General features: G+C 40.8%; 4 protein-coding genes across 5 annotated transcripts; 3 read left to right on the forward strand and 1 right to left on the reverse strand.

Annotated features, from left to right (window-relative positions):
• Positions 1–509: 509 nt before the first annotated feature.
• Positions 510–4,221, forward strand: LOC137889328 (vesicular inhibitory amino acid transporter-like). Its single transcript, XM_068733133.1, has 2 exons — positions 510–1,288; positions 2,180–4,221. Exons 1-2 carry the CDS (start codon positions 908–910, stop codon positions 3,365–3,367), a joined length of 1,569 nt encoding a protein of 522 aa, XP_068589234.1. The 5' UTR covers positions 510–907; the 3' UTR covers positions 3,368–4,221.
• A 599-nt stretch (positions 4,222–4,820) lies between these two features.
• bpifcl (BPI fold containing family C, like) lies at positions 4,821–10,654 on the forward strand. Of its 2 annotated transcripts, none has more exons than XM_068732900.1 (16): positions 4,821–4,893; positions 5,053–5,184; positions 5,372–5,474; positions 5,576–5,707; positions 7,018–7,173; positions 7,264–7,327; positions 7,469–7,529; positions 7,672–7,763; positions 7,996–8,172; positions 8,263–8,322; positions 9,115–9,282; positions 9,598–9,665; positions 9,753–9,795; positions 9,895–9,955; positions 10,158–10,234; positions 10,350–10,654. In XM_068732900.1, exons 2-16 carry the CDS (start codon positions 5,088–5,090, stop codon positions 10,407–10,409), a joined length of 1,419 nt encoding a protein of 472 aa, XP_068589001.1. In that variant the 5' UTR covers positions 4,821–4,893; positions 5,053–5,087; the 3' UTR covers positions 10,410–10,654. The 2 variants fall into 2 exon arrangements, with proteins under 2 accessions (XP_068589001.1, XP_068589002.1); XM_068732901.1 differs by having other exon boundaries at positions 4,823–4,893; positions 5,075–5,184.
• Positions 10,655–10,996: 342 nt separating this feature from the next.
• On the reverse strand, positions 10,997–15,999 carry LOC137889191 (PRELI domain containing protein 3B-like). Its single transcript, XM_068732902.1, has 6 exons — positions 15,876–15,999; positions 14,600–14,768; positions 14,108–14,197; positions 13,425–13,495; positions 13,112–13,214; positions 10,997–12,999 (listed from the first exon to the last, which is right to left on the reverse strand). The coding sequence occupies exons 1-6, from the start codon at positions 15,905–15,907 to the stop codon at positions 12,883–12,885; spliced, it is 582 nt and encodes a 193-aa protein (XP_068589003.1). The 5' UTR covers positions 15,908–15,999; the 3' UTR covers positions 10,997–12,882.
• Positions 16,000–16,543: 544 nt separating this feature from the next.
• Positions 16,544–18,197, forward strand: atp5f1e (ATP synthase F1 subunit epsilon). The gene is made up of 3 exons (XM_068733534.1): positions 16,544–16,642; positions 16,994–17,118; positions 18,018–18,197. Coding segments are annotated over exons 1-3 (159 nt in total). The 5' UTR covers positions 16,544–16,610; the 3' UTR covers positions 18,020–18,197.
• The last annotated feature ends 719 nt before the right edge of the window (positions 18,198–18,916 follow it).

Genomic DNA, 18,916 nt, shown 5'->3' on the forward strand with positions numbered 1-18,916 from the left:
GCCTAATTGTACGAATAGTCTATTGGCTCATGCTTAATTTATATTTGGTGTTAATTGTATTTGTTATAAATTGTAGGTATCGCAAAGACAACTGCAGATAAATGTAAGAATACAAAATAATTATAGTTTCATCCAATAGGCCTGAATAAATCCATGCACCGTAGATCGTATAGTCCGCCATTGCTCGTCGACCTGTTGACAGAATGCAGCATGAAAGCAGGTAAAATGTTTGATCCCTTCAGTCATGCATAATGTCACGAGCAATTCTGTATTACTGCTGCCTTTAAATGACCTGGCCGTTTTATCCTCGTGATCACTCTGTCGGTGAATTAACGCGCTCTCTCTTTTTCTTTCTCTCTCTCTCTCTCTCTCTCTCTCTCTCTCTCTCTCTCTCTCTCTTTCTCTCTGCCATCCGTGACAGTTGTGCTGTGCACGAGCCACACTGCTGGCACACTATGCGGACACGTGCACGCTCCTCTCTCCTCTCTTTCGGTGGTGCAGTCAGAGATTCCAGCGCCCGTGCTGCCACCAAAGGGACCCCCAACTGACAAAAAAAATGCTAAGTTGTCTTTTTTAACGACACATGAGGACATATTCTCGTTTTTGTCTCTGTTTTGGGGCGTTTCCCACGTGAAGCAGATGCCAAGGAGTGCTTTATTTTAGGGCGTAATATGGATGAGCAAGCCAAAGGAAGCGGCTGAGGATTTTTAACGGTTTTGGGTGAAACGGTTTGGCAGCCGTAGAGGGCTGGGTAGCTTACTTTGCGACGACGATCGAAGAGGCAACAGGCATGACTTTACAGTAGCAGTTAAAAACGGAGAACAAATCACCCTGCATGCATCTGCCTCTCTTGCTTTCACTCGGTGATATCATTTTCAGTTGAAGAACGTGTTTTACTCGGATAAAGATGGCTCACCTAATACGACACAAGCTCACCAACAAGCTGACCAACGCGGCCCACACGGTGTCCAACAAATCTCAGGCCAAGGTCAGCGGTGTGTTCGCCCGGCTGGGCTTCCAGGCCGCGACGGATGAAGAGGGTGTGGGTTTCGCCGAGTGCGACGACTTGGACTACGACTACAGGCATGGGATGCAAATGGATGTCCTTCAGGGAGAAGAGGAAGTGGGACGCGTGGAGGGAGAGGGGGAGCTGGACGGAGACAGTCACTACCAGAGAGATGGCACCGGCCGAAGGCCCTCGTCCATGAAGACAGGGGGCTCGCTGGATGAGGATAAGCCACAAATCACGACATGGGAAGCTGGCTGGAACGTCACCAATGCCATTCAGGTACACCGTGGTGACTTTCATCTTGCATGTGTGCATGCAACAATAACGCGCTGCGTGGACCAGCCCTGCGACAGGACCAAAAGTCACCTTGAACTGAGGATTTTCATATAAGATTTATATTTTTAGATGCCGCTGCCTTCTCTGGGGATGCGCATTATTTCATACAATCCAAGAGAATATAATAAGCAATATGTTCAATATTGTCGAATACTTTAAATTGAGCTTTACATGTATTAATAACTGGTACATTTGTACCATAATTAACGCAGGCTTTAATTTAACGTTTAATTATTGGTTTGAGGGGGAATTAATTGCAGCCATTGGGTGTTAGAATTTATATATTCAAATCTTTTTATCAGTGGAGTTGCAGGCAGGGCCTGTATGGCTTTGATAGCCCTGAGGCTGAATGGCACCCACGTGCTTATCAGCTTCTCCATCAAATTGAAATTGTAACCAAATTAATTGAAAAGTTTGTTTTAAAATTGTCTTTTTAAAGCCTTATTTCGATTCCGCCGATGTACGCAAACGAAAGGCCCGTTTTTTTCAAGGGCGAGGTGAATGAGAAAATGTTTTAGGCAGAGACTGAAAATAAATCGCTGTGATATAAATGTCTTTGGCTGTGATCATTATCTATCTATCTATCTATCTATCTATCTATCTATCTATTTATCTATCTATCTATAGAATCTATATAATCTATCTATATAGATAGATAGATAGATAGATAGATAGATAGATAGATAGATAGATAGATAGATAGATAGATAGATTACAGTTATTATGTAAGATGTGAGCTATGTGAGCCAGTCATTGCATGCCTGGGCTGGTTCGGCCTGTCACTATGATGTGGGCCTCGTCCATTACCACTCAACTGCGCTTCTCTGTCCGCAGGGCATGTTCGTCCTCGGCCTGCCTTACGCCATCCTCCACGGTGGCTACCTCGGTCTCTTCCTCATTATCTTCGCAGCCGTGGTGTGCTGCTACACCGGAAAAATCCTCATCGCGTGTCTGTACGAGGAGAACGAGGACGGCATAAAAGTGCGCGTGAGGGACTCCTACACCGATATCGCCAACGCCTGCTGCGCGCCCCGCTTCCCAGCGCTCGGCGGGCATGTAGTGAACGTGGCCCAGATCATCGAGCTGGTCATGACCTGCATTCTTTACGTTGTGGTCAGCGGCAACTTGATGGTCAACAGCTTCCCGGGGTTCCCGGTCTCCCAGAAGGCCTGGTCTGTGGTGGCCACGGTCGCGCTCCTGCCTTGTGCTTTCCTGAAGAACCTCAAGGCCGTGTCCAAGTTCAGCTTGCTCTGCACTCTGGCGCACTTTGTCATCAACGTCCTCGTGATTGCCTACTGCCTCTCCAGGGCACGCGACTGGGCCTGGGACAAGGTCAAGTTTTATATCGATGTGAAGAAATTCCCCATTTCAATCGGCATCATCGTGTTCAGCTACACCTCCCAGATCTTCCTCCCCTCCCTGGAGGGAAACATGCAGAAGCCCAGCGAGTTCCACTGCATGATGGAGTGGACTCACATCTCAGCCTGCGTCCTCAAGGGCCTCTTCGCCCTGGTGGCCTACTTGACTTGGGCAGACGCCACCAAAGAGGTCATCACAGATAACCTGCCTTCGACCATCCGGGCTGTGGTGAACCTCTTCCTCGTTGCCAAGGCGCTGTTATCTTACCCGCTGCCGTTCTTTGCTGCAGTTGAGGTTCTGGAGAAATCCTTGTTCCAGGATGGCGGGAGAGCCATCTTCCCTGACTGCTACGGCCCTGGCGGGCAGCTGAAATCATGGGGTCTGGGACTTCGAATTGGCCTGGTAGTCTTCACCTTGCTCATGGCCGTCTTTGTCCCCCATTTCGCCCTCCTTATGGGTTTAACTGGGAGCCTCACCGGCGCTGGCCTATGCTTCCTCCTGCCAAGCCTCTTCCACCTGAAGCTCCAGTGGAGGAATCTCCTGTGGCACCACGTCTTCTTTGACGTTGCCATTTTTGTTATTGGGGGCATATGCGCCATATCTGGCTTCATTCACTCGATCGAAGGACTCATAGAGGCGTTCAGGTACAATATCCACGACTGAGGGCTTCAGAGATGACCTTTGTTGAATGGCGATGGGCTAAAATGCCACACTCTGGCAAGTTGTCATGACGCAAGACCTTATCAAACCATCGTGTTAACCACTTGACAAAGAAGCTCATGAGGATGATTATTTGTGTGAAATGTACATCTTTTTTATTTTGCCTTCGTGATAATGTGCAATAATAAACTTTTCAATCATAGTGTTAAGTATTCTACTCATTCCAGAAAATGTGTTTTATTGACTGGACAGAGGAATACAACCTCCGCATGAAAGGGGTGAATAAATATGCGGGCATTAAAAGGCCTGTCCAGGTATCAGTCTTCATGCAAAGTTGTCAAAGATCCAGTAAAAATGTCTACCATGGGTCTTACTGTGTATACGTGTTTATATCTGGGGAATGAAATATGTGAAAAACAATGGAGTGAATATGTAATTATTGTTTTTTGAGCTGCTAGATATATCATTAATCCCACTTAAGAGAAAATATCAATGCACCCATCAGATCAGATGGTGCTCTGTGGATTATAATAAACCATAAAAAAAAAACGTATGTGTAGTTGTTTAAACAATTTTATTTCAGTTTGTTTTCATTTTAGTGTTTTATTTTCCATCTTATGCCTATAGTAGTCCTTGTTGGCTCATTTGTTTTCTTGGTGTTTCAAGTGTCATTCTGGATGAAGTGAATTCAAAGTGCAAGCAAGTGGGTCTTAACTGTGTTATATGAAAAAATGTCTGTCTGATAATATTATCTTCCTATTGAACTTGTTAATTGTGATTTAATGGAACTAACCATGGTGTGTGAGACAAGGAGTATTTGTTGAATTAAGAGATAAATAAATCAAATATTTTATGGCTGGTGATTCTAATGATTCCTTGAAATGTAGCCAGGGATGACTGAAAGGCCTTGCTGGTTTTACTTCCTCTTGTAGTTCTACTGTCCTGGGCTGGGTTTAACTTACTCTTAGAATGTTAATTAAGATTCCCTTTCTTAAAAAACAACAATTTGCATTTGCCTATCTAAATAATCCTTGACGTGGGTCAGAGGCCTCCAAAAACAGCATATAGCAGACTGTGTGAAAACCTGGCCCTGTTGATTATCAATAATATAACTGTAGTCAGCTTCATACCTCCTGGTACACATGTGAGATGATTATCACTTCCCTTTTTATGTTAGTGGGCCATGACAGGCCTGTTTTTAAAGAATGAGTATGTTGTTCACAACTTTTTTTTTTCAAATTAACCTTCAACAACACTGATCTTGGCTATTGTACTTCAAGTAGATTTCATTCAACACTTGAGCTCCTAAAACCTTGACATTCTACAAAGTATTTGAACAACACAGACAGAGCAGAATCAAACAATAGTATCCTGTCGCACACACGCGCGCGCTATTGTAAGACGTCAGTAAGTTTCACTTCTCAGTAACAGGAAGCCGAAGTTGCTGACGAATCAACAGCAGAGAAACAGTGAGGACGCTTGTTCAGGAGCTGACTTTCAACTGGGCAAAATCACTGCAGTAATTAAAGGTATGTGCTACATAATATCACCACACTAGGTCAAACGAGACTAGCATGTTTGATTTTATAATGTATTATTCACATGGAAATGGAAATGTCTCGGTGGTTCTTTGACTGTGCAGAGTTTTGCAGTTGCTTTCATGCTGACATATTTGTATCTGTATCAAGTATTTGGTACATTGCGCCACAGGGGACCCAGAAACATGCTCCGACCTGTGATAGTGCTCATGCTCGTCTCCTTTACCTGTGGAGAAAATCCTGCAGTACAAGTCACCTTGACTAACAAAGGGCTTCAGTACGGTAAGTCGATGTGAGATGGTGTTTTTCACTCAGTTAACTTTATTCAAACACAAAATAATTGCTTCTTTGGGGTGTTAGATTGCTGTGCCGCTACATTAGTCTTTTCATAAAGAACCCAACAAAACGGTCAATGAAACATGTTTCATTCAAAACTATTAAAACTGTACACGTGTGCTGTTCATCCCAGGAAAGCATGTAGGTGCAGGATGGATTCAGGAGAGGCTGGATCATGTCACTTTCCCTGACATCAGTGGTACAATCTTGCGCATCATACACTACACATTATCAGGGTAAGATTACATTTAACATTCTTGATCTATTTCATTAGACATTTTCACATTACTCAGATCCGTGTCCTCACACCGGTCTTTGCTCTCCCCATGTGCACTAGAGTCACCATCACAAAGTGTGACTTTCCAGAGCCGTCTGTTGAGTTCTATCAGGACATCACAGGATTCAAGACATCCATCTCAGGCCTCAGTGTTGCAGTAACCGGCAGCTGGATTACAAAAACGGGCGGAATGTGAGTTTCCCCCGATCTCAGTCTTACATTTAAACTCCTTCATCGTGAAGCCAGTGACCCCCACAGCTGTTCACTCGAGGTTTGTTGTTAGGTTTTCTTTTTGGGCAAAAGACAAATCTTCAGAGCACCTGAGGTAATCGGATTATCCTCTTTACCGCAATATTAAATATTGTAATTCAAATGTATAAGTTACACACTTCAGTTTGAAATGTTGAAAGACATTTACATAAAGCCTAAATGAGGAAGTGATATTCAAATTTAAAATAGCCTTTGTGTTCTCAGTTCATCTGAGGACAACTAGAAAAGGAAGTGTCTCCTCGAAGGTATCATGTCTCCAGTGCTGTGTTGTTTCAACTCCTGTACTCTTGTGTGAAACATCGTTGGCTATTTTCTTAAAGAGAAATCATCGCTTTACTTATGACACTCCATCCTAACTTTTTTAATTAAAGTGATCTTTACGTTGGCCTTTAAGTCACAAAACAGTACTAATCATTTTACTAGAAATGAATTGAAACCAGAACTTGCCACACTATCCTGGATCAAATGGTGTCAGTTAGATTATAATAGGTGTTGTTAGTGTGGCAGGGTCTTTAGGGGAAAATGAGAGGGGACCAGCAACGCCACCTGGGGAATTACGCCCCAAGAAATATAAGGTTAAGAACCTTAAGATATTGTCCAAAAGGAAAAACCAGTGATTTGGGTGACTTCCTGTTCTTTCACCCTGTACCATGAGGCCACTATGTGTATTAGTTTATAACTACAATCATCCACCCAGTTTATGGTGAAAATGAAAGTTACAGCTAACTGGGGATATTATGAGGCCTGTTTTAACATGGAGTTTATATCAAATTATATATTTCGAACATGTCCAGTCTGGACTACAGAGCTGAGCCCATTCTTTAAAATGATTTTAATGTGACTTTTAACTTTTGTCTAACTCAGAATTATTATATGTCACAAAGGCTTGAATCGTTAGCAAGTTGGTAAGCCAGCAATGGCAAATCACCATTTAGATACAAACAAGAAAACACGGTAAGGAAACAATGCAGAAGAGAAACTGAATTTTTTACTTTCATAATGAAGATAGCTTTGCAATCAGGTGTTTTTTCAAATGCACGCATAATACATTATAACTTGGACAAGTCACTGAGGTTAGTCTGCTTAATTCGTGTGTATATGTATGTTACACTCACTCACACACACACACACACACACACACACACGGTAGTGGCTTTGGATATGTTTACTGCATGAATAAATGTTCACCACCACCACCACATGCACTGACTTTGTTTGTGCGTGTGTTTCAGACATGACAGGGGATCATTCAACCTGGCTATATTCAATATGGATGTGACCTCTGTAGTGAAGCTGGGGAAAGAAGCTGACGGGCATCTGTCTGTCACCAGTGCTCACTGTGAAGCTCAGGTTGGAAATGTGGACATACGATTTCAGGGTGGAGCAAGGTACAGTAAAACACAGGGACAGGGAGAGACAGGAGAATAGAACAAATACTGATGTCTGGATGTAAGCCCTGCATTTTTATTTGTCAACAGTTGGATGTTCCAGCCTTTTGTGAAGTATTTCAAGGGGCGGATCGAGGGTGAAATAAAGGCCTCAGTGAGTGTATATCTTTGGCACATTTATCAGTATTCTGTCTATGCTGTATGATCATCAGACAATGCTCAGGTGAAACATATTGTACAGACTTTTAGTGATGAGCATTGCAGGACAATTTGCCTTGATTTTTTTCCTCTATAGATCTGCTCTTTTGTGGAGGAGTCCATTGTAAACGTGGAGTACCACCTACAGGCCATGAATGGTATTGCAGCAGGCAAAATCAAAAAGACCCTTAAAAATGTTCATGTTGATACCAGTTACATCATCCAAATGTAAATTAACAGCAAATGATCTAAATTAATGAATAGATAATTCACTCTACATATTATTTCTACTCTCATCAGTTTCCTTTGATGTGGGGGAAAACTTTGCTTTTGACCTCCCCCTCACCGGCATGCCCGTCATTAATGCTTCAAGTCTGAATCTAGGTCTTAAGGTAAGGATGCACACACTCTACAATCTGTTTTATATCTGGCCACATAATTTCAGGCAGATCTTTGAAAAAAATTATAGTACAAACATAGAACTATAGGTGTACTGTATGTCCAAGTTATGTCCTATGGCAGTAACGTATTATTAGGGTGAGTGCCAAGACACGTGAAAATAATTAATAACAACAAAAAAGTGATTAATAGCTGTATTGATCATTTGCAACTCTGTATTTAAAGGGAGAGTTCTACAATATGAAAAGTCATACAGACCCTCCCTTTAAGGCCCAGCCTTTCACCATGCCCAAGCAGCCGGGCTACATGCTGTCAGTGGGCCTGTCTGAGTTCACTCTGAACTCCGCCTCATATGTACTCTACTCAGCTGACCTGCTTCAGGCCATCATCACCGACAGCATGGTAAGAGCACCTGAAACACAAATGGCAAACCCTATCTTTCTGCCCTAATATTTGTCTATACTGTTAAAACATGTTGTGGCATCATCTCAGATACCTCCATACCTCCACATGCACCTGAACACCAGCTGGATGGGGCCTTACATTCCTCAGGTAAGTGTGTTTCTGTCAGGGTTACATTTGGCAACACTGAAGGGTTTTATTTTTCCTTTATCAAAAAGCAGTACAGCTTCTGAATGTATGCTCCCTTACCTTTATGATGAACATGTTTAAAACATATTTACATGCCATCACATATATAATCACATACATAATATCAAAATTCAGTGATTAAAAATCTTTAAACACTGTCATTCAAAATCAACAGTCATGTCCTAAAAGCAATCTATCTGGTAAATGTGCAAGTGATGGAACCACATATAATCACAATATGTCATGGGGACAAAAACATTTGATTCAGATATGGGACCTGTTTTATTTGAAGTCAGGAGGATTTTTTTATTTTTATTTTCACAAACCGGTGCAGACAGCACCAATGCACAACCATGGATTTAATCAAATTTTCTAACTAACTCATTTTTGACACTACAGAGGTTTTTAAACATTAGTGCATGTTCTTTTTCACATTCTACATCACACTTTTATGCACCATATTCTTGACCTGAGCTACTGATTACTCACTCTTGTTTAACTGACATGTTAAGTCCATACTAGTCTACTTTGCCACCTGCACTTTGCAACATTTGGGGGGAAAACATTGCTTATATAAAAAGAACCGGAGGGACTAGAAAAAGCAACTTCATTAATAAAAAACAGGTTCATTACCTTCTGCATTGTCTGTAGCTTGTCTTGTATCTCTCCCCGCCTGAAGTTCTGCAAAGTTGAATCTCAACTGTCTCACAACCATTTACTCTTTTTACGCTTATGTTTTCTCTCTCGCTGCAGCTTCCCAAGATGTTTCCCGGACTTCTGATGAATCTGCAGGTTTATGCCAGAGAAGTGCCAATGTTTTCCTTCCAGCCCGGTGTTGTTAAACTGAGTTTTCGAGGCGCTGTTAAGGCTTTCGCCATCCAACCAAATGGTACCCAGACCCCGCTGTTCAAACTCAATGTTGTGAGTACTTACTCTTTGTGTCGACAATGCATCAAAGTAGTAGTATAGTGGATATTATATAAGTACATTCAGATAAATTGTAACTAGTGCTCAGAGGACTTGTCGGTTAATCAAATGAGTTAATTGACAGAAAATAAATGGACAACTCTTTTGATCATTTATTAATACTCAGTAATTTATCAAATAAAAATGCTACAAACTAACCGTTCTCCAATGTGGGTTTCCTACATGTAATATACTAAAACAATTAATGACTAAAAACAACTGATTAATGATAAATTGGTTGTAGCTGTAATTTAAACCTCTTCCTTTCAGGACTCTCAACTCAGCGGCAAAGTGTGGATTGCTGGTGGACGACTGAAGGGCTCCGTGACACTGGATAAGTGAGCATCGCCATGTTTTTAAAACACGCCTGAGTTCACAAACGCAAAATTAAAGTAGGCCTAATGATATGTCTTACTTTCAAACAGCTTTACACTGACGCTGGTGTCGAGTGAAGTGGGAACCTTTCAGGTACGTGACACATAACGTCACTCTATATGTTAGTCACAGGAAGCCTAATGTGTGTACTAAATACAGTGACTGAAACCAATCACATGGTTCTCTTTGCAGACTGATACTTTGGAACACGTGATGAAGGCAGGAATGATGCTAGTTATTGCAAAACTGAATGGTGAGTCTGTTTTTGTGTTCACAGCAGCCCTTTTAACGTGTCCTTGCTGGGGGAACACAGGTGCAATTAACAACATGCATTAGAGCAACGCAGAGGGAAACAATGCATTTTGTCCTTCACAATATGCCGATAGAATCCAACAAACTGAACACAATGTGTACTCTACATTGTCCCTGACTTGACTTGTACATGTCTGTTTCAGTGGAACTGGGCACAGGTGTTGTTTTACCCAGAATGAGACACGCACAACTGGTCAACACAGTTCTGGGGATGGAAAAGGTCAGTGTTAGTAAAAGATTACTCATGAATGTTAGGTCAATGTTTGGCTTTTGGGGGATATTTGGTTTAAGAGCAGAACGTGTTGTGCTGACCTTTGCCTTTATTTTTTTAACAGGGATTTATAGCCATCTCTTCAGATGCTGAGTTGTTGAAAACAGACAGAGGCTTCAACTGACGAACTGGTCTGTTTAATTGATCAAACACGGACGCTCTTCATCTCACTTCAGATCCATAAAACTTTCAACCAGTGAACAAACTGGGCTTGTAGATATCGGATACATCACGATACAGATGTGGCTACGCAGTATATAATCATAAAGTACACATCTACAGCAATCACGTCAAATCAACAGCTTAAGCCTGCAGTTCATCTTCATAAATGTTTCATTAAAAAAAAATTAAAAAAAATTCAGACATTTTTGCATTCTGACAGTGTTGTTTATATTGTAAATTGTTGGTTTTGGACAGCACGCTTTGTGCCACTCTTCATACTATCACAACAGCGCATTACCTTTAAACTGGATCTGATACACTTATGTTTCCTGGTAATCTCAATAACTGTCAGGAGCCAATTACCTGAATATTTTCACTGACGTCTAAGGGAACAATAAATAAATGCTTCAGACCAATTGAATCCAATTCATATTGTTGTTCACTGGAAGGGGTTGATTAAGGGGGTCCAGATGTTTTTGGTTTGGGAAAATAAACCTGAACAGTTCACACAAAAAACAAAAAAATAAATAAAACACCACCATCAACATATTCATGAAACAATGACATCTCTTTATTTTGAAACATTTCAGTGTGCATTATTTAGATCCTCTTACATGTTCACATTCTTGGAATGTAACACCACCAAAATATAAATATAAGCCTATTTACAGCCACTGTTCCTAAAATCTTCACCATAGAAAAACATCACACTTCGGTCATGAAAGGAGACACTGTGAGGTTACCAAATGGCTGATGAGTCATTTAGACAGCTGACCAGACTTCAAACTGCGTGATCCTGAGTTGGACCTGACGAGGAGTTAGATAATTATGAACAAGCATTTAAAAAGAAGCTCAGCTGAACTGGAAACAGATGTGAGAAAGACTGACCTATTATATACACGGATCTACTGAACTGAGACAATGACAGTTGAGCAGGATGCCAACCGTGGAGCGTCTTTAACACTTGTGATGCTGAGTTTCATTAACAGACGTCTTCTAATAGCTTTCATTGCACCACAAACCCCTTTAATGTAAACTTAAATCTGTCCTTATTATAATTCCAAAAGAGGAGAAGAGCAGAAAAGAACAAACAAGAGTTACAATAATGTTGCCTTCATCTTAATGTGGTCTTAAAGGGAGGGAGCAAACAAGGGAACTGAACTGAAGTCAACCTGAGAGTCTGATGTGGGATAAAGAAGTTAAATGTAGAATAAAATGAAAACAGCCTTTGTCAATGTTCACTAAAACAAAGATACTTTAAATAACACCATCTATAGACATTAAGAAAATGGACATGATCATAAATAAAGTGTTTTGGGGTATTAAATCAGTACTATTACTTCAATCTTCACATTTTCAGTTTGCACACTCAGTGATCCTGAACGTAACCCTGCAGACCTCCTTCTACAACACTTTCTCACAACTCTACACTTTAAACACTTCCTGCCTTTTTAAATGCATTTCAGTACACATGCTGAAAATAAGTTAGACATTCAGTACACACAGTCTTATACTGTAACACAACTACACAGCACATCCGTGTGAGAGAAAATACTAACAAAGGTAAGAAAGACTTCAAGAAACAAAGTCATTTTCACCCATTTGTATGACCAGAATAAAGTAGTCGTTAGTCCACCATACTGGTAGATTTCCACCTGATGGCACAAGAGTGTCAGTCGTACAAGAACTGGACAAGCACCGCAAATGTTACAGCACCATGTAAGTATACCCACAAGGGCCTTCCTGTCTGAACTCAGATCAGGCTGCAGCTAACAGCAAATCCATCTGTGAGAAAGTCCAGGTGGTGCAAAAGACGGCAGATTAAACTGGATTATCTGACCTCACATGACCGTGGAGAATAAAAAGCCCGGAGATTCGATACCACACGAAACGAGTGCTGAAGCAGTGCGTAACTATAATACAGCCCACATGTGGCTTTGAGATCATTTGGTCAGTTCTGCTGTACAACGCAAGGTCAGCCAATCCAGAAAAAGTTAGAGAAAAGTGACTTCATTTCAGCGGTTACCAGTACTCAACTTGGAAAACAATAAGAAGAGAACATTAGAGACAGATGAACAAGTCAAGATGAAGGGGGGGAGACAGACAAGAAGAAATAGATGAAATATGGAGGCACCATGTGAATTAAAAAAATAAGAGCTTTAACACCACAAGACTAAGTCCTATGAGCTTCAAGTGCAGTCCGATTCAACCAGGTTTTTTTTTTTGGTTTTTTTTAAACTGTCATCAGCTCAACACTCCCTGTCACTGCCCACGCCGTAGACTGCTGAGGAGGGACAAACGCACAGAAACAAAACGTACGTAGGGCCAACGAATGGGGCTGTGGTTAATAGGCTGTGTTGGCAGATTAGGTGAGGGGAAATGTCCAAGAGATCCATCGGTTCATGGCGGTGGACAAAGCAGTGGGAAGGCCGGGATCATTTGTCTGTGACCGCTGCCGCCATCGGCGCACGTATAGTACCACGAGCGGTCGCCGCCAACTCCTCAATTTCTGTGTTTAATCGTCTGATGACCCACTCCATTGCCTCCCGACCCTGAGACAGACGGAGGGAGAGTATTATTATACATAATGTGTAGTGACGGGCACATTGCTGTGAAGAGAGGGATCGTGACGAGTCATCAGGAGAGTTTAAAGGGCAGCTTCACCTTGCCGGCGTTTGTAGAGATGGTCTTGGCCATGAGACCCTCGAGGTAGCTACTCAGACTGATGCCTTTCACACTGATCAGAGCCTCCTGGGTCAGCACCGTCCTGAGAATGTCATAAAACAGTCGACTCAAAGTTAAAGCTCTTATAGATTTTGAAGCCATGTTATGATCTTTCAATTAAAAACTACTATACATTTTTGCAATAAACTTTAACCCAAAATACTCAAACATAAGAGGACAGAACTAGAAATAATAATCATGATAATAAATATCGCAGGTGTCATTTGACATTTATGAAAGAAAAGTAATTTACTTTTCAGGATCCTGCGGATGTGGCTTGTACGTCAACTTCTCATCCACAGACACCAGGTTAGTGAAGGAGATCTGGACGGACAAACAAAGTCACATTTAGTCTTCGTCTCTCACTTACAATCGTCTACAGGCACTTCAGTAGATTTAACAGCAGCTGCAGTGAGAACACAGCCAAAAAATAAATAAAAAGGAGCTTGATTTGAAATTCACCCATGCTACATGAAGATATCGACTCTCTTCAGAGTTCAGGTCATGTGTGTGTTTAGGTGACAAATTAAACAAGCCAAACCTCTGCCAAACAAGTGTGTAGTGTAAGTAAATAGATATCTGAATAAACAATTCCCAAAACCAATACATTGTCACTAACATGACAATAAACAAACTAACAATCAGGAAGTAAGTAGAAAGTCTTCCACACTGTGGAACATTCTTACAAAAACAAATCTATTTTGTTTTCCCAGAGATATGAAAGATCCATTAGAAACAATGCCTGAAGTCCTCAGATATAATCATGTGTTAATCGACAGCATTTCTCCACCTAAATAACCTCCTGTAATCAATCAGATGATAACGAGGAGGCCATGTATTTGTTTTCCGTCCTACTGGAACTCACACACTTTGTATCAGTGTTCAGTGGTTCTTACAGAAAGTGTATTTATTAACAATGATGACAGGACTACTTACATTTGTAGATTTCAGCTCAAAGCTCTTCTCTTTGGGGTCCACAACTGAATGTTCCTGAACATAAGTGCATGTTCTTGTTACCCCGAACATCTGCAGGAAAAGGACACAACCCAGTATTGGTTTAAAAAAATTAAATAAAATCTTTACATTTGGTTGTTCAAGATAGGTCAGGCACAAAACTTTTGCCAACAAGTGAGATGTGAGGAGCTTTAAATAACGATGTGGAGCTCTGACAGTATTAATATCTCACATAATAATAAAAAAATACTATTGTCTTGTGTTTCTTTCCTCTACTAAATTATTTTAGTGTTTTGAATTTCTTTAGCTTGAGGACAGACAATATGTATATACACAGCGGCAATCTGAGGAGGACAAACAATAAACGGCATCATGATTATCACAGATCAGGCCAGGTGGAGTTCATCTCGAACAAGCCTATCATCAAACAAAAGAAAGCAGCAGCTCAAGCCTTTCTCTCATCATCTAACTTACAGTCTTGGCCATGGCGGGAAGCCCCCACTCTGTGCTGAGCAGTCTGGTACTGTGTAACCGCCCCTCTGTGTCCACGCTTCTGTCCAGAACATCCACACCAAACACACCGGGGTTCATGGGGTTGGGGTACTTCTGCATCGCCGCCTTGGTCACTGTCTCCCATGGATGGCTGTCAAAAAACAATATCAACATTTAGCAACTTCCTAAAGGTCATTTAACACTCTGGAAAATGATTGCAGACCGTCAATGTTAGCCAATTATAATACATGTACACGGCACATACATACATACACCAATAAAACTAAATGCATTGCTATGGGTGACATAGCAAGAATCCAGCTGACCTTACAAGATAAATGTGACAACAAACAACTGACAATCAAATAACTTTGAAGTTCAATCATTATGCACAGGACTCGGGAGGTAAAAAGTGAAAATGGTCCGTGCCTGCCTTATATTGTAAAAAAAAAAAAAATCTTTTCTTAAAAAAAAAAAAAAGGTTCAAATGTCAATATTAAAGACTGGTGCAGAAACAAAATGGAGGAATCACCTAATGTTAGATATTCATAGACTGACAGGAGGAGGAACGCCCCCTCTGCACAACACGAACCATCATCGTGGATTTAACTAGAAACTTATGGAAATGAACAACAATGCTGCGACCATTGTTCCAACCTTTCTACTGTCTGATGAGCACAAACACACAGACAATAGACGGATCACGGTCAGACAGACAGACAGACCGTTATGCAACACCAATGATCGCGGTTCAGACACATTAATATCACGTCAATCATTTCCCTAATAACGTTAACGTGTGGCTGAAACGTTTCAGTACACTTTTAACATGTAAAATGACACACACGGCTGAGCAACTAACGTTACAGCATCTGATAACAAAGCTATCTTTGAAGATAACAGTCCAAAGCTAACCTTCAGTTATGCTAGCTAAAGCTTAGCTTACTTCTAGCGCACAAACACCAACAAATGTAGATATTTGTTGAAATAACTTAAACCATTGAGGCGAATAGAAGTCACAGTTACTGAATGCGATTACTGACGTGAACGACACACAGTTAAGTAACGTGACCGCGAGCGTGTGTTTAGTTACAGTTAACCTTAGCTCACGTAACTGTTAACTTATGTGCAACCTTAGCAGCTAAGGAGGCTAGCAGCTGCGCACCGGACAGTAACGTTAACGTATCACACGAAAGAAAAACAGTTATTAAACAGATATACGTGTTCAAGGCATCATCACAGACAGAAAACTACTCACTTGAAAATGTGCTCTGAAGCCCAGATCTTCATTTTATTAGGCTTTTCTGTCAGGGCAAGGGAGCCGGTGTGCCTGTGACAGCGTGACCGCGGTGAGGAAGGAAGGCGCTGAAGGAGAAAACCTTAAAAGGACGACGCTCCCTCTGGTGGTAGAGACAGGAACTGAAGGAGAAAACCTTAAAATGACGACGCTCCTCCTTCTGTAGGTGGATCTTTTAATCAATCAGTAAAAACTGCTATAATAGAAACTCAATAAATTAGCATTATTATTTCTTAACCTAATCAAAAGTAATTCCAATTCAACCAAAGGGGGGCATGGAAAAATCATACGAGCATCAAACCAACTAGATACATACAGAACATTATTGTCATCAGTAAAATAATTTATACATAAAATTAGGACGCTATTGTTACACTTCCAATTTGCCCATAAGTCATTTGATCTTCTTTAACAGATGTGTTTTTTTAATGTGTAAAGGTAACTTACTTCAATTACTGGCACCACATAATTAAAAGGTTATTTACAATCAACCGACTGTATGAGATTTCACCAAATCATGCAAGAAACAAAAAAAAAGGCTGGTTGAAGTGTGGTCTGGAGGCGGGACAAGTGACCGCCAAAGCTGTCAATCATGATCAAACACGCTTCTTATTGGTTCGGGGAAAAGACTAGCGTGTCTCAAATGTCGTCATCACGCACATATCCGACCTGTCCTTGAAGCATAACACGGGCAAGATGGTTGCATACTGGAGACAGGCAGGCCTCAGGTAAAAAAAATACATATAATGTATATGTACAGAGCTAGCTTTGTGGTCAATGTTGACCACGTTATTGTAAATAAGGATTTGTTATTATAACTGAATACTTTCGCATCATCCTTGCTGTTATTCTGTCTATTAAATCCTCAGAGGCCGACTTAGCTTAGCTTAGCTTTAGTTAACTCTTAGCTTTACCACCCATGCGTTTATATTGCCGCACTAACGTTAGTTGATAACCGTCTAAAACGTGACACTTTCTGATAATGCATGGGATTATTAGTCATTTAAACCAAGGTGTTTTTTCACTGTCAGTACTACGTGTCCTTTAGCATGCGGCTAACGAATGTTTTCTCCCTGCAGCTACATCCGCTTCTCCTCTATCTGCGCGAGCGCGGTGCGGGCGGCGATGAAGCCGGAGTTCCAAACCGTCGCTTTGAAGGCCGCAGAATCCAACGTGAAAGTCCTCAAACCCAAAGCAGCAGCATGTAAGTTCATCACATATTATAAGTTGGCAGCAGTGAAGAGAAACTCTGATCATAAAGTCACCATGGCCCCCCCGGCTGTGACGAGGATAGGCGGCTGTGACATTGAGCGGTGACAGAGTGCAGGTTTTTCGCGGTGGAAGACTCATTCAGAGAGTTAACAATGTTAAAGTACAAGTGAAAAACGGGCATCCTAACTTTTTATAAAAGCAGCAGCAGCAGAAGAATAATTATCTGCTGCATTCATATACAGTACCGTATCAACGGTGACCTTTCAGAGTGCCGGATCGTCATTGTGAAGTAGTATTGCTGCTTCACTAACATGTAGGCGTCATTTTAACGTTGTACCTCATCAATGTGATAATTTATAACTAATACTAATAATATACGTCTATAATAATGCATTATCTTTTCTAAATGAGTTTCCTGGAAACATGCATAAAATGTGTTTTGTCTGTAAAATCTAAATCTCCAAAGTAACTAATCATTAGATAAATGGAGGTTTGGGTTGAGTGAAACTTTGGACACACAAAGTTCAGTGTACTTGGGTAAAATTATTCTTGATCATGGTCCCTATACCAGAACTATTCATAATTTTTTTTTTTTCTTTTTTCTTTTTTTAAAGCTGATGCACAATACTGTATGGAGGTTATGTTTTAGGACTGGAAGTGTCTGCACTTAACTGCTCATAACTCATTTTGGCAGACCTTTCCATGCAAAGTTGAACTTCAAATCTTTAAAGTTTTTGTCTTAAAAGAAGTTGAGTTTACTGTCAAAGTAGACCAACCCTTAACCTGCAGTCACTGATATGAATGATTCGCGTTCTGTTTGGAATGCAAAATAATTTGAACACTGATATTTTCAGTAATGTTTCTATCTATTTTTCTCTGTTTTCCCTCCAGGATTTGAGGCCGGGATGTAGATAGTTTTACCTTGAGTTGTGCGGTCCTTTCACTGTCCAGTCCTGCACACTGGGGAGAAGACAAAAAGATGGATGACATCAAGATGACCTGAATGAAATTGCTGTATTTCCCCTTTCATTTGTAATTTAAATTGTATTAAAGATGGATATTGGAAATACATGTTGTGTCCTTGTATTCTTCTCTTCTGGTGAATATAGTATTTTACAGCACTGCAGAACGAGACACAAATACATCTTTGTCTGTAACAATTTTTATTTTGGTATAAATAAATCAGTACAGTAGTATACATAGTCATGTACAGAAACCTGGTATTTACAGAGGTATGCGTGTGCTGATCCATGAGTATGTCAATGGTTTGTTGAACTTTCATTGATGCTGTAATAGGGTGTTGTGTGTACTGTACAGCATTCAAAATCTGAATCCAAAAATCATTAGAAATGCATGCATTGCCCAGTGGTCTGAAAAAACAAGTACACTATAGCACATAACTGGCAGGCACTTCATTTGTTTTAACTGCAGTTCAGATTAATTGAAGTTCTAGTTTAGTGCCTTCTAAATTACTGTAACATGTCATTGTATGCTGTATGATACAGGCAAATAATAGAACATGTCTGACCAGTGAATCCCACATTAATGACCTAAATGAAACTACAATCAAACCAGGAAAAGTGTTTTTGTCAGTCTGACAGTCTGTAATTGTAAAAGTAAAACAGTTTAATGCATTTTTATATACGCTGATCTGTTTTCTACTTTCCCTCTCCATGTATGTCAGAGGTCAAGATTAGTAGCAGGGTCGGTATCTTAAATCTTGCTCAGTGGCACTTCAGCAGGGTTCTTAATCACAACTGGATCATAAATCACAAGTTCCTCCTGCTGCT

The sequence above is a fragment of the Cebidichthys violaceus genome, unplaced genomic scaffold (assembly GCF_023349555.1).
Source record: "Cebidichthys violaceus isolate CVI_PGR_0920_01 unplaced genomic scaffold, fCebVio1.0.p SCAF_6, whole genome shotgun sequence".
Classification (NCBI taxonomy): Eukaryota; Metazoa; Chordata; class Actinopteri; order Perciformes; family Stichaeidae; genus Cebidichthys; species Cebidichthys violaceus.

What these genes read in the sequence shown, in the direction of transcription:
- LOC137889328 (XM_068733133.1), top strand. Translation starts at nt 908, where the DNA reads ATGGCTCACCTAATACGACACAAGCTCACCAACAAGCTGACCAACGCG. An exon ending in ACGTCACCAATGCCATTCAG is followed by an intron (nt 1,289 to 2,179) that starts GTACACCGTGGT and finishes CTCTGTCCGCAG; the next exon opens with GGCATGTTCGTCCTCGGCCT.
- bpifcl (XM_068732900.1), top strand. Translation starts at nt 5,088, where the DNA reads ATGCTCCGACCTGTGATAGTGCTCATGCTCGTCTCCTTTACCTGTGGA. An exon ending in CCATCATCACCGACAGCATG is followed by an intron (nt 8,173 to 8,262) that starts GTAAGAGCACCT and finishes GCATCATCTCAG; the next exon opens with ATACCTCCATACCTCCACAT. An exon ending in TGGGGCCTTACATTCCTCAG is followed by an intron (nt 8,323 to 9,114) that starts GTAAGTGTGTTT and finishes CTCTCGCTGCAG; the next exon opens with CTTCCCAAGATGTTTCCCGG.
- LOC137889191 (XM_068732902.1), bottom strand. Translation starts at nt 15,907, where the DNA reads ATGAAGATCTGGGCTTCAGAGCACATTTTCAA. An exon ending in TTGAGCTGAAATCTACAAAT is followed by an intron (nt 13,496 to 14,107) that starts GTAAGTAGTCCT and finishes TTGTCCGTCCAG; the next exon opens with ATCTCCTTCACTAACCTGGT. An exon ending in CATCCGCAGGATCCTGAAAA is followed by an intron (nt 13,215 to 13,424) that starts GTAAATTACTTT and finishes TGACATTCTCAG; the next exon opens with GACGGTGCTGACCCAGGAGG.
- atp5f1e (XM_068733534.1), top strand. Translation starts at nt 16,611, where the DNA reads ATGGTTGCATACTGGAGACAGGCAGGCCTCAG. An exon ending in TGGAGACAGGCAGGCCTCAG is followed by an intron (nt 16,643 to 16,993) that starts GTAAAAAAAATA and finishes TTCTCCCTGCAG; the next exon opens with CTACATCCGCTTCTCCTCTA.